The sequence below is a fragment of the Silene latifolia genome, chromosome 11 (genome assembly GCF_048544455.1).
Source record: "Silene latifolia isolate original U9 population chromosome 11, ASM4854445v1, whole genome shotgun sequence".
NCBI lineage: Eukaryota > Viridiplantae > Streptophyta > Magnoliopsida > Caryophyllales > Caryophyllaceae > Silene > Silene latifolia.
Window position 1 is genome coordinate 47,586,453 of NC_133536.1, and position 15,160 is coordinate 47,601,612.

The 15,160-nt window shown below is 40.7% G+C and overlaps 1 protein-coding gene and 1 non-coding gene across 2 annotated transcripts; both read right to left on the reverse strand.

Annotated features, from left to right (window-relative positions):
• Positions 1-315: 315 nt before the first annotated feature.
• On the reverse strand, positions 316-1,026 carry LOC141613350 (uncharacterized). Its single transcript, XM_074432083.1, has one exon. It carries the CDS (start codon positions 1,024-1,026, stop codon positions 316-318), a length of 711 nt encoding a protein of 236 aa, XP_074288184.1.
• A 13,012-nt stretch (positions 1,027-14,038) lies between these two features.
• LOC141615945 (small nucleolar RNA R71) lies at positions 14,039-14,147 on the reverse strand. The gene has a single exon (XR_012530330.1). It is a non-coding gene; the product is annotated as a small nucleolar RNA R71 (small nucleolar RNA).
• Between the last annotated feature and the right edge of the window lie 1,013 nt (positions 14,148-15,160).

The window sequence follows — 15,160 nt, forward strand, 5'->3', positions numbered from 1 at the left end:
CCGAACATACCAATAAGTCTCCTCATGTTGACGGAGCTGCTCTAGCTCCTCCACCAACTGTCGACACCGTTCTAACATATCGGCTGATAGAGAGCGTTTCTGCCATCTCTCCAATTCTGCTTCCTTCAATCGAATTTTCTTCTTCAACCACCCAAATTTGTTTCTCGCCCAGGTCTGAAGTTTTGTTGAGCTCCACTGCACTTTGTCAAGAACATCACCATCAACCCCATGATTCCATGCCTCTTGTACCACCGTATCACATTCCGGGTCCGACATCCAAAATGGTTCAAACTTGAAGCATGTCCTACCTCTTGTTTATGCACCCGAGTTCCCCTCATGAATAAGAATGACACAATGATCCGACGAATACAACGGGAAGTGTCTCACAACCGCGCTAGGGAAACGCTCACACCAATCCATTGTTGCCACAGCTCGGTCTAACCGCTCTCTAATCACCGTCCCATCACCTCTCCCTCTTTGCCAAGTGAAGATGTTCCCCTGGTATCCCAAGTCACCAAGAGCACACTCATCCAAAGCAAAGCGGAAAGCATCCATCTGTCTCTCACTTCGAATTGCCCCTCCCTCCTTTTCACTATCACATAGGATCTCATTAAAGTCTCGAAACAGCACCATTGGGTCCTCATTATTTCGACACAAAGCTTTCAACATGCTCCACGTTTTGTGTTTATTCGCCAACTCCGACCACCCATAAACACCCACTGCTTTCCAGAGCGTATTACCATCATCCCCAACAATCTTCACAGCAATATGGTTCTTATCATAAGATAAGAGCTGCACATTCACATCTTTCCACCATAGCCCTAGACCCCCGTAACGACCATTACTACTCAGACAAAAACCCGACAAAAACCCGCATTTATTCCTTATCTTTTCTAATCTACTCGCGCTAATCATTGTCTCCATAACGAAGACAATGTTTGGGCACTCCCTCCAACACCAGTCGCGGAGGGTATTAACCGTCAAGGGATTGCCCAACCCTTTACAGTTCCAGCTTAAGATTTTCATTGCTATTCGCGGGGCTGATCTCCGTCAGCCTCCGCTACTTATTGCGAAAAAATACACCTATCCTCCATCACACGCACCTTCCTCACTCCCTGCTCATCTTCCCTACTCAACACATTAACCCCATCAGCACGATCCTTCCTTTTGCCCGACCACTGACTATCCCTATCTACTGCCTCCCCACTGTCACCACCCCCTCCTCAATCTGAACAACCCATACTCCTCTTGACCTTAATAAACTTTCGGCTCTTTCCCTCATTGCTCATCAGTTGCACCCTTCCCAAGTGCCTTTTTATATCATTTATGTTACTACTTTTTTTTAAGGTGATTGATGGTCTTTAACTATTAATTTGTTATCAAATACTATATAATGTTGTGTACTTGTGCTATTATACTTTCTTGATCAACCTACTTAAATTAATATTTTTTATTCATATATTTAATCATCTCTAACATATTTTTTTTTTCCTTTTCATTTGATATGTACCATTATCAAGGCATGTACGAAAAGGAAGCAGTCATGCACCTTCAGATAAATACTAAATAATATGGTTTCTAAATTATACTCCATATATTTTTTTAGTTTATATGTTTTTTTGAAATAAATTCTTTTATAATCTTTATTACTAATTTTATTTCTACATAGGATCATTTACTTAAGTTTATCAAGATTTTGACGAAATTCTTGTACTAACAGTAAGGAATTTAACAAAGTTTATGAACCTTTTGGATTTCGATTGTGGGAATATCTTCTGTACATTTACTTCAAATGAAGGTTCAATTCATATTTTATGGAGTAGAGACCGTTTGAATCATTTCTAATATTTTTATATCCATATAATAAAATTATTATTATGATATTTTGTCTATAGCATGCATGTTACTAGATAGTTCTTAGTTCTTTATTTTAGAATATATCAAAATTTACGTGATTCAATCATAGACTTCAATCTAAAATACAAGACTCACTCATAAATTTTTATCTAATCATGTTCAATGACTTATTTTGCTCTTAGATAATGTTCAATTATTGGTATGCATGCTACATCTTTCAATTATTTTAATTTCTATTATTTTCATATGATAACATGCATATGTCTTTGATACCTTACCATATAAAATTTTATGTCGCGCACACACACATATAAAATGCGTTGTTTGTATCATTGTCCATTTGTCAAGTTTCTTAAGACGGGTAGTTACCCATTGTCGTTTGCACAATTTATTTTAAAAGTCTCGTGAAATTTTATTATATTTGACAAATTATAATGTGACGTGACAAATTTTAATGTGACATGGATTATCAATTTATAGTTAATTAGGATTGATTTAATTCATTAATCTATAAATAAATATTTACAATATAATTTAAAGAAACCTAAAACGACAAATTTCAACATAACATGGTAAATCCATATAATATTATAAAAAGATAAAACTAAGCATTTCACTAGCCATGTCTCCTATCAAAAGCCATCTTGAATTTTCATGTGTCACATGCATATAATTAAAGAAAATAAAATAAAAATTAAGTTGTGCAATAGAATGTAAATGTTAATAAACTTTTTAGATTCCTCTCATATTTATAGATATATTAATAATAATAAATAATAAATAATTAATTCACTCTGCGATGCAAATCTAAAGCAAATCAAACAAGAAGAACTACATCATAATTAATAAAACAAACATGTCAATAAACATATTATGTAGAATTGAAAACTAATTCTAGACTCTAATCTAGCCTAGAAAACCGCGACATGTGAAGCAAACATCTAAAGTTGATTAATCAAGCGATTTAAACAAACTATGTCATAAATGATTTAAACATGCTAATTAACACGAACTAAATTAAACAAATATGCTTAAATAATAAAAACTCATGCTTTATCGATTTAAACTAAACCTAAAACATATATCTAGTCACACATGTTCATAATCAACCAAATTAAAACACTAATTCAAAAGAGTACATGAATTCGACTTTATAAAATATATGCTTGCGATTTAAATTAAATGGACATATTAATTAAACATGCCAAACCTCTACACATGCAATTAACACGAATTACTCTAATATTAACAGCACATAGATCACAACAACATTATTGTTATCATGCGTAATTAACAATACTATATTAATCAATGAAAAACAAATGATAATTAATTATATAGAAATTGAACGAAAAAAAGAGGAAGAAAGACGGGGTTTTTTGCACCCTGAACTTACATGTAAATTGGACACCACTTGGAATTCTATATGAAAGCTTTGCTAGAAGGTACGTCGTCAACGGCTTTCAAGCAAATCAAGTTTCGAAAAATGAACACGACAAATACTTCCGATTTCGCGGTTTAATGGCACTTCGTGCAGCGATTTTCAAAGCTCGATTTTGACTTTGTTTCTCAACCAAAATCAATTTTAAAAGATATTTTCGAATCGTGATATTCCAAAATTTCAAAATATTGCAAAACGTATGGACAAAAAATAGTTTAAAATGACTCTAAACAGACGAGAACAGAAGCAGCCCAAAACTTGAGAAAACACGAAAAGAAGACCAAAACGATGCTCTAATGTTCATTTATTCTCTTATATTAACTTTTTACTTCTTTTATGGGTATTATAGTAGTTTAGTGACCAATTATTATGTGAGGTATTTGTAACACTCCCATACTCCAAGTGCCTTACCAGGACCACTCAGGTATGAAGATATTACCATCTCGGTTACCCGAGGCAATGATAATCAAATAAACAATAAAGAAACAACGTTTAAATAGAAATACTTAGTAAAAGGTTACAATCTCGAAACCAAAACCAAAAGTGTAATACATGTTCTCAAACTGACTGTTTACTGTTCTAACTGAAATGTAAAGAAACTACTAAGCTACAGCGGAAGACTTCTATCATCATATCGTGGCAATCCCAGCTATCCCATTACTCATCTCATACCTGCTCAATATCTGCTCACCATCCCCGAATGGATCACCGCAGGTTTACAAAACAACAACCGGGGTCAATACTAATCACACAACTCAATATATATCAACAATAAGATAAACAGACAGCTTAACTGTCACACACACAACCACACCAACTCCAACAATCTCAATCACCGACTTTCCACTAGACCAGTCTTGCCAGTGGGGGACCGCAGCCGTACCCACCAAATCCCCGCTCCTCATAATGAGCGATAATCCTGTCCATTAATGTGCACATCCCTTCTGTGGCGGGTTCCACAGAAGGAGAAACTAGGGCGTGAAGCCACTCCCGCAAGTGACCCCACTCAGCCGAGGGCACGCCTCGAGAAACTTAGACAACCAATCACAATCACAATCACAGCCGTCACAATACAATTACTATAGCAAACAATCAATCTCAACACATCAATAATCATCTCATTATGGGACTAATACTGAGTAGCAAATTCTACCTGGAAAGCACACTATCAGGCGGTCTCTACAGCTGTATCAAAAAGCTTCCTCTACGAAACCTCCTTCTATCATACAACATACAAATGCTACCAAATCACATACTACTCAAATACCTCTAAATCCCTATATTAGGGTTTAACCAAAACAAAGGAAAGACAACAAAAAGGGTACATAGATCTTACCCTCGACGCAAGGATCTCAACGGTATAACCAACGATGAAAACCGACCTTCCAAACTCCGGGATTTGCTATCGATGCGATTAGGATTAAGAACGTACTTGCTTTCTCTCTTTAACAGTAAATTAGGTTTTGCAAAAGTGTTTAGAATAATGACGACGAAGGTTATATATCTTAATCGCATAATTAACAAAACCCGAGAAAAACTCCCCGCAAACCGGCTACTCGATCGAGTACCCAAGGTACTCGATCGAGTACGCCCTTACTCGATCGAGTATCCTAGTTACTCGATCGAGTACCCAACAGGTCAGAAACTTTTCTAAAACGCAACTCACACTTACTCGACAGAGTAAGGCCTACTCGATAGAGTACCCGAAGACTCATAAATACGGAGTATTACAGTCTTCCCTCCTTAAAAAGAACTTCGTCCCCGAAGTTCAAACCACTACTAAACAAAGGTACTCCCCCAACGCTTCCGACTCACTACCAAAACAAAACTCAACATAAAACATGTTAATAACCCAACTCATCCCGACAAACATTCCGACACAACATACAAAAAGGGTATAAAACGGTTAAAAACTCTTTGCGATCATCTCCTACCCCCCTAAAAGAAACAAGGTTACGTCCTCGTAACCACACATACCTGATCAAACAGAAAAGGGTATCGCTCTTTCATGGCTTCCTCTGGCTCCCATGTAGCTTCCTCAGTCTCGTGGTTAGACCAAAGGATCTTAAGCAAAACTGTCTCACCACTCCTAGTCTTCCTAACCTTTCGGTCAAGAATCTGTTTAGGCACCTCAAGATATGATAAGGACTCATCTAGCTCTAAGTTCTCTGCCTCTAACACATGTGACGGATCACTCACATATTTCCGCAGCTGCGATACATGAAACACATTATGCACTCTCTAAACGCCGCCGGTAAAGCCGACGATATGCAACTTCCCCAACTCGCTCTAAGATCTCATAAGGCCCTATAAACTTCTGACTTAACTTGCCTTTCTTCCCAAATCTCATAACCCCACGCATAGGGGACACTTTCAAAAGAACCTTGTCCCCAACTTGAAACTCTATGTCCCTGCGATGTAGATCTGCATAACGCTTTTGCCTATCCTGAGCTGCTCTCATCCGTTCCCTGATCATCTTAATCTGTTCCACCATCTCATGCACCATCTCTGGTCCTAAAACCACTGCCTCAGCACTATCGTCCCAACAAATCGAACTCCTACATCTCCTCCCATACAAAGCCTCAAACGGTGCCATACCAATACTAGTGTGATAGTCATTATTGTAAGAAAATTCTATCAAGTCCAACCTCTGTTCCCAGCTACCACCAAAATCCATCACACAAGCTCGCAACATATCCTCAAGAGTCTTGATTGTTCTCTCGATCTGTCCGTGCAGTCGCAGGATGAAATGTCAGTACTCATCTTCAAAGTTGTTCCCAACGATTCCTGCAACTCTCTCCAAAACCTTGATATAAATCTCGCATCTCTGTCAGACAGTATGTCCTTAGGGACTCCATGTAACTTAAGCACGTTCTTTCGATAGGCCATAGCCAATTGTGCTTTAGTCCATGTATCTTTCATTGGAACAAAGTGAGCTGACTTGGTCAGTCGATCCACTATTACCCAAATCATGTTGTTACCTTGTTGACTCTTTGGCAAACCCACGATAAAATCCATGGAAATGGATTCCCACTTCCACTCAGGTACCGTTAAAGACTGAATCTTACCTTGTGGTCGTCGCTGTTCCCCTTTAACTCTCTGGCATATCAAACAACGGGACACAAACTCAGCTGTCTCTTTCTTCATCCCAGGCCACCAAAACGTGTTCTTTAAATCCTTGTACAATTTGTCTCCACCTGGATGAACTGAATATGGTGTGCAATGCGCCTCTGTCATGATAGTCTTTTTCAACTCCTCATCATTAGGAACACACCACCTACCGTCAAACCTCAAACTACCATCTGTGTGAATTGAGAATCGAGACACTGTCCCTTTCTCTACTCCAGCTCTCCACTCAATCATCTTAGGATCCAACGCCTGCTTACCTCGAATGTCATCATAAAACTCAAGCTGCACTGTCATATCACCCATGGCATCTCCTTTCTGCATCATATGTATCCCAAACCTCGCTACCTCATCTCTCACCTCATCAAAGATAGAGTGTACACGAGAAATGTACACTCTTCCTAGTCAAAGCATCAAAGAAACTACATTGGCCTTCCCTTCATGGTAGATAATTTCCATGTCATAATCGCCAATCAGCTCCATCCACCTCCTCTGTCTCATGTTCAACTCCTTTTGAGTGAAAATATACTTGAGACTCTTGTGATCAGAAAATACCTTAAAGATTGCTCCATAAAGGTAATGTCTCCAAATCTTGAGAGCAAACACCACTGCACCCAACTCCAGATCATGAGTAGGGTAGTTCTCCTCATAAGGTTTCAATTGCCTAGAAGCATAGGCAATCACTTTACCGTTCTGCATCAACACACATCCCAACCCATTCTTTGAGGCATCTGTATAAACCTCAAAGTTCTCGATTCCTTCAGGCAATGCTAAGACAGGAGCTGTGGTCAAACGCTCCTTTAAGGTTTGGAACGCCGTCTCACAACTCTCATCCCAACGAAACCTGTTCTCTTTCCTCATCAACGCTGTCATAGGTCTAGCTATCTTGGAGAAATCTTTCACGAAACGTCTGTAGTATCCGGCTAAACCCAAGAAACTTCTGATCTCAGCAACATTCTTCGGTGCTTCCCACTTTGTCACTGCTTCTATCTTTGCCGGATCCACAGCTACCCCATCTTTAGAGATCACATGCCCCAGAAAAGCAACTTTCTCTAACCAGAACTCACACTTGGATAACTTAGCATACAACTCATGCTCCCTCAAAGTTTGCAACACGATCCTCAGATGCTCCTCATGCTCCTCCTTAGTCTTGGAGTAGACTAAGATATCGTCGTTAAACACCACTATAAACTTATCCAAAAACTGTCTAAAGATCCTATTCATCAAATCCATAAACACTGCCGGTGCATAAGACAACCCAAACGGCATCACCACATACTCATAATGGCCATACCTCGACGTGAAAGCTGTCATTGGTATGTCCACCTCTCTAATCTTCACCTGATGGTACCCCGACCTCAAATCAATCTTAGAAAAGACTGATGCACCACTCAACTGATCAAACAAGTCATCTATCCTTGGCAAAGGATACTTATTCTTCACATCACTCGGTTCGGCTCCCCCGTAATCTATGCACAACCTCAAACTCCCATCTTTCTTCTTCACGAAAAGAACTGGTGCTCCCCACGGCGATACACTAGGTCTAATGTATCCCTTCTCTATCAGATCATCCAACTGTTTCTTAAGCTCCTCCATCTCCTTAGGACCCATACGGTACGGTGCCTTAGAGATTGGCCCCGTCCCCGTTTCAACTCTACTTTGTGAAATCTATCTCTCTTCCCAAATAACCCCCGCATCTCCTCTGAAACACATCCTCAAACTCTCCCACCACCGTATCGATCAACTGTCGGACCCTCTATCCGGTCATCTCTCACATGGCACAATATGAAAGGACATCCCTTCCTTAGATATGACTTCAAAGTAACAGCTGCAATCAACTTAACTTTGGGTTTGACTAGAAACCCACGATAAGACACACTAACGCCCATAGGACCTCTTAAAGACACTTTCTTTTGATGACAGTCTATCTTAGCTTTATACTTTCCCAGCCAATCCATCCCAACTATCATCTCAAAACTGTCAAAAGGAAACTCTAGCAAGTCTACAGGGAAATCAACATGCCCAACTATCATAGGTACATCCCTATATAACCTCCCACAAGATACAGACTCACCCGAAGGTATAAAAACTTTCTCACTGACAGACTTATACACCCTTAAACCCAACCTTTTAACATGACTCGAAGATACAAACGACTGAGAAGCCCCCGAATCAAACAAAACAAAGGTATGAATACCATTAATAAGAAAAGTACCGGTGATAACGTGTGCATCCTCCTCACCGCTTTCTTCTCCATCATGAATAACTTTCCATCGGTCTTCCGTCCACCTCCCCGGACAAGATCTTGGGATGATGTGGTCGGCTTAGCACCCGACCCTTGGTTGTTGTTGTTGTTCGTTGGTGGTTTCGATAAGAATTACCGCCGTTTCGGTTACCTCCACTGGTAACTCGACTTCCCCGTTTGGCCATGACCCAGCCGGTCTATTGCTCGCATAGCTCACGCAGTCTCGGAAGGTTCCCATTGCACTTGTGCACTCATGTCTCTTGTGGCCTACACCACCACCACAAAATATAGCAGTCACTCCCCAACTACCACTAACACTTCCACGGCCACGCCCAAAGGAAGCCCCAACAACTAAACCCGGACCCGAAGAAAACCCCTTAGACTGATTGTGGTTGCCTTTCTTGTGATTAGGTTGGCCACCACCCTCGCTCTCAGACTTCCTTTTCTCACCACCTGACCTCTCCTGAGCCATCTCCACCAACCTCTCCGCTCTTCCAGCCCTCTCATAAGCTTCCTTAACATCAGTAAGGACTCCCACGGGTAACTTATCCATAATCTTAGGGGCCAACCCCCTCTCAAACCTCAACGCCAAATTCTCCTCACTCAAACCCATATCCTCAGCATACCTAGACTTGTCATTGAACCGCCTGTAGTACTCGGCCACATACATCGTAGCGATCATCTTAAAACTGTCAAACTCTTCCCTCAACTTACTCCTCACATGCTCCGGTACAAACTTTTTTCTCATAGCTCTACGAAACTCTTACCAAGGTATAGCAGGTAAACCTTGGTTCACATAAAACTCCTTAGCACTCACCTTCACCGTATCCCACCACTTACCAGCTGCCTCCCTCGGATAGAATGCACTGTTCCACTCTCATCTCATCGGGACAAGAACCAAATCTAATATGTTCTCCATCTCTCTAAGCCAGTTATCAAGAAGGTTCGGCTCCCCAACCCCCTTGTACTCCTTCGGGTTAAACCTCGCTATATAGAGGCCGATTTTAGAGTGATCAACCTCTTTCTCCTTATCCTTATCCTTATCCTTCCCCACGTCTTTAAAGCCTCAGTGAGAGCATCCTGATGCTCCAACATCTTAACAATGTCATCTATGTTCATAAGCTCAGCTCTCGCATACAAAGCAGTCTTCTTGGGCGGCATCTTGAAACTATATCAGAAAAGGGGTGGATATAAACATACGCGCTAAAACCTCAAAATACGAAAACAAGCTGCCCAGACCCTACTCGATCGAGTTCCAAAACACACTCGATCGAGTAACAGGCTACTCGATCGAGTTCCCAATATACTCGATCGAGTGCCTCAACATCAGACCCCAAACAGACCTTCTGATCTCTAACATACTCGACCGAGTAGGCTACTCGATCGAGTGACCCCCTACTCGATCGAGTGCCCGAGGTACTCGATCGAGTGCCCAAAACACGATTCTGGACTCAAAATCGTCAAAAACCCACCCGATCAAGTTAGTCCCACTCGATCGAGTCATGCTAACTCCGAAACGCTACCCGCATGCTATATCATATGCTAACATGATAAAAACTTTATAAAACCAACATTATATCATAACTAAGCATATAATGCTACGCATCTTTTCATACGATCTACGAAATCATTATATCATGTTATTAAATGCCACATTGTAAACACCCAACATGTTTTCATTCCAACATCAATTCTACATATATCATCAACCTTTCTTTCACATTCTCAACTTCCTACCGCAAACACCCAACGGTTACACACACTTCATCACATACACACACAAGCTAACCAAACAACGCATACGACCTTGACATACACCTCCCATGTGACCGGTTCAAAATTGTAAGGCGAGTTCGCGACTCCAGGACGTCTCCCAAGCCTTTGCATTAGCTCCTACAACCTTTACCCCGGGTTCATTTTAATTGACTCCCTATGTTCATTAGGTTCATTGGTTACAGGTTTCAGGATCGTCGCTCTGATACAATTTGTAACACCCCCATACTCCAAGTGCCTTACCAGGACCACTCAGGTATGAAGATATTACCATCTCGGTTACCCGAGGCAATGATAATCAAATAAACAATAAAGAAACAACGTTTAAATAGAAATACTTAGTAAAAGGTTACAATCTCGAAACCAAAACCAAAAGTGTAATACATGTTCTCAAACTGACTGTTTACTGTTCTAACTGAAATGTAAAGAAACTACTAAGCTACAGCGGAAGACTTCTATCATTATATCGTGGCAATCCCAGCTATCCCATTACTCATCTCATACCTGCTCAATATCTGCTCACCATCCCCGAATGGATCACCGTAGGTTTACAAAACAACAACCGGGGTCAGTACTAATCACACAACTCAATATATATCAACAATAAGATAAACAGACAGCTTAACTGTCACACACACAACCACACCAACTCCAACAATCTCAATCACCGACTGTCCACTAGACCAGTCCTGCCAGTGGGGGACCGCAGCCGCACCCACCAAATCCTCGCTCCTCATAATGAGCGATAACCCTGTCCATTAATGTGCATATCTCTTCTGTGGCGGGTTCCACAGAAGGAGAAACTAGGGCGTGAAGCCACTCCCGCAAGTGACCCCACTCAGCCGAGGGCACGCCTCGAGAAACCTAGACAACCAATCACAATCACAATCACAGCCGTCACAATACAATTACTATAACAAACAATCAATCTCAACACATCAACAATCATCCCATTATGGGACTAATACTGAGTAGGAAATCCTACATGGAAAGCACACTATCAGGCGGTCTCTACAGCTGTATCAAAAAGCTTCCTCTACGAAACCTCCTCCTATCATACAACATACAAATACTACCAAATCACATACTACTCAAAAACTCCCAAATCCCTATATTAGGGTTTAACCAAAACAAAGGAAAGACAACAAAAAGGGTACATAGATCTTACCCTCGACGCAAGGATCTCAACGGTATAACCAACGATGAAAACCGACCTTCCAAACTCCGGGATTTGCTAACGATGCGATTAGGATTAAGAACGTACTTGCTTTCTCTCTTTAACAATAAATTAGGTTTTGCAAAAGTGTTTAGAATAATGACGACGAAGGTTATATATCTTAATCGCATAATTAACAAAACCCGAGAAAAACTCCCCGCAAACCGGCTACTCGATCGAGTACCCAAGTTACTCGATCGAGTACCCCCTTACTCGATCGAGTATCCTAGTTACTCGATCGAGTACCCAACAGGTCAGAAACTTTTCTAAAACGCAACTCACCCTTACTCGACAGAGTAAGGCCTATTCGATAGTGTACCCGAAGACTCATAAATACAGAGTATTACACTATTGATGTGAGAGGCTAGGGTTTTCTCGGTTTCTTCATGTCCCTTCTTTAGGGGAGTGGAGGGGTGTTTATATAGAGAAATGAAAACGGAGATGCTTTAGGGTTCTAAGCCTCGGTTGTTAGCTGGTGAGAAGTATAAAGATCTTTTTTCTTGGGGGAGGAGTTTGATACGTGCATATTCTATACACTTTATTTGCAGTTTTGGCACGTATTTCTATGCGTATTTGTTAGCTTAAAGCTACTATTTCTCCCGAAACGGTTTACTTTGGAATTTCTATGATTTATTGTAGGAATGAGTGGAAGTGAGCTAAATCAAGCTTAAATCGTCCTTCGGAGGCAACTTCATGGAAACTTGGAAGATGGGAGTTCGGACTTGTTCACCTTGGGATGCGTGCATAGAGTGAAGAGGCTGATTGGAAGAGAAAAGAAGTTATTGCACAGCGTAGTTGGTCGATCGACCAACATCTCCTGTCGATCGACCGTGGAAGTTCAGCAGAGGAGGCGGCACTGTACTGGCTGGTCGATCGACTGTGCCATTTGGTCGATCGACCAGGTCGCGAACATGTGATTTAATTTATGCGTTAGACTTTTGAAAGCCCACTTGTAATTAACTTTTGGGGAGAACGTTTATCAGTAGAAGGCAACAATAATTTAGGTTATGCTTTTTATTATTGAACAACGGAAGTTTTAGATCTAGTTTTGGAGACACGAAGTGGAGGCACGGATTCGAATTAATTGTTTGTTCATCAATTTCCTTAGTAAGCTTTAATTTAATTTCAATCTTCCTTTATTATTGTCCTTTTAATTCTTGTGGTTACCAATTTATTTTCAAGTAATTCAGTTTTAATCTTCTATTTAATTTTCAATTCAATCATGTCAATTTCATTGTATGTCTTTAAGTTTGCAATTGTTATAGTTTTAATCATGCGTAGGTAAAACTCCTATGCTAGGAATTAGGGAATCCATGGCGTCATGAGATGATTTTATTAAGTCTAGGTTGAACCCGTACCGGTTTTATTTATTGCTGTGAGATTTTACCTCTTTGCTAGATTGAGAAATTAGCGGAGTTAGATTTCTTACAAGTAGTTGGAAGGACTATAGAGCGAAAGTAATTTAGTTTCTTTCTAGGGTGGAAAAGAGACCGAAAGGCTTAATTTGAATAGGGACTTAGACGACCTATTTGACATCCTGAGATGGTATTGGACAGACCTTAACTTTACTAGAGTGACCCTTAAGCCATGGTGAACCGAAATTCCTAGCTACCTTTTATTATCTACTTAAACTTCATTTAATTTTCAGTAGTTAGTAGAGAATCAATCAACCACCCCCCCCCCCCCCTACAATTGTTACTTTTATAGACTGAAAATAGCAAATAGAATTGATCTTGTCTCTCTGTGGTTCGACCCTTACTATCACTAGCTATAGTTTTAGTTCGGATTTATTAATTTAATTTTGATACAAAACGACAGTATCAAATTTTGGCGCCGTTGCCAGGGAGACGGCGTAATTCTGTTTGCTCTATTTTTAGTTTATTTTTCTTGTCTCAAGGAACTTTGGTTCCTTGAGGCCGTTGCTTACTCTTGCTTCTAGTTTTGCTTTTACACAGTTAGAAGGCATATTTTTGAGAGGAAGGCTTGAGTACTCTCCGTTTCGCGATCATGACTACAATATATTATAATCTTCAGCCACAAGTGCAGCATGTTCCAAAGGGATACGATTTACCCACCCCTACTCATGGTCATTTCGAATTCCGTTCCTCCTATATCGATTTAGTGGAGCGAAATCAGTTTTCTGGTTTACCGGACGAGGATCCTTTGAAGCATATGGAAATTTTCACAGACTACTGCTGTTCCATACCTGTACCGGTTGGGGTGACCCAAGATGAAGTAAAGGGGATGATGTTCTTATACTCCTTAAAGGATTCTGCGCAAGATTGGTACCGCTACCTTGATAGGGTAGCAGCTGGAGTCACAGATTGGACATCTCTAACATTAGCTTTCTACAAAAAATACTTCCCACTCGCAAAGACTGATGCCTTGAGAAGCAAAATTACAAATTTCTAGCAAGGACCTGATGAGGAATTTTGTGAAGCATGGGGACGTTTCAAGAGTTTGGTTCGGTCTGTCCCTCACCACGGTTTTCAGCAGTGGTACCTTTGCAACTTATTCTACAATTCTTTATATGATGAATACAAGGTTATCCTGGATGCAGCTGCGAATGGTAGGTTCCAAAATAATACTGGTCAGAATAAAGGTTGAAACACTATTGAAGAGATAGCAGTCCATAGAGCTGAGTTTGGGAGTTCGCGTGGAAACTCGCGGAAGCAAAGTGATGAAATGGGTGCCGTTGCGACACTCATAGCTTCTATTACAGCCCGGCTCGAAAAGCTCGAGACTTCTAAGGTTTCCGAGAGAGAAATTGAAATTCCTGTTCATACCTCAGATGAGACCGCGGAATTGAGAGAAATAATCTGAGCTCTTTTGGTTCAAGTCACGAAAATAGAAGAAGCTGGGATTGAATCTGCAAAGAATTTTGTGAAGCAGTTAGAGAATTTAGCGGCTAACCAAGTCGCCAATTCTTCAAGCAAATGTGAGGGGCCAATTGAAACCATTAATGCCATTAATCTCCGAAGTGGCCTTTCTTATGATGGTCCCGATAAGCTAAGAGAAGACTCGGGAAATGATGAAAAGACAAATTTAAATTCTGCAGTGCAAAACGAGCTTTCTTCGCCGATTCCAGTGATCGATCGACCAACAACAGCAGTCGATCGACCGGAATCTCTGATGAAAAAGTTTCTGACCAGAAACTAATTGAACCCAGCGCATGTGGTCGATCGACCAACAATATCAGTCGATCGACCGAAGTTCCTGACGAAAAAGTTTCTGACCAGAAACTGTTCGAACCCAGTGTATTTGGTCGATCGACCGAGCCCAATGGTCGATCGATCGGGTCTCCAAATAGAGACGCAAATCCGTCAATTAATTTACATGATTCTATACTTATTGATGATTTGACGGAGGTTTTAAATTTACTGAAGCCGAAGGTTCTTGATCCTACGGCTAGTGTTGCGATCCGTATCCGGAGCGTTTAAAGAATACTAAGCTGGAGCGCAAGTTTGGTAAGTTTTTGGAGATGGTCAAGAATCTTGAGGTA

Bases quoted from the DNA above. Each gene is read 5' to 3' on its own strand.
- LOC141613350 (XM_074432083.1), bottom strand. From the start codon at position 1,026: ATGAAAATCTTAAGCTGGAACTGTAAAGGGTTGGGCAATCCCTTGACG.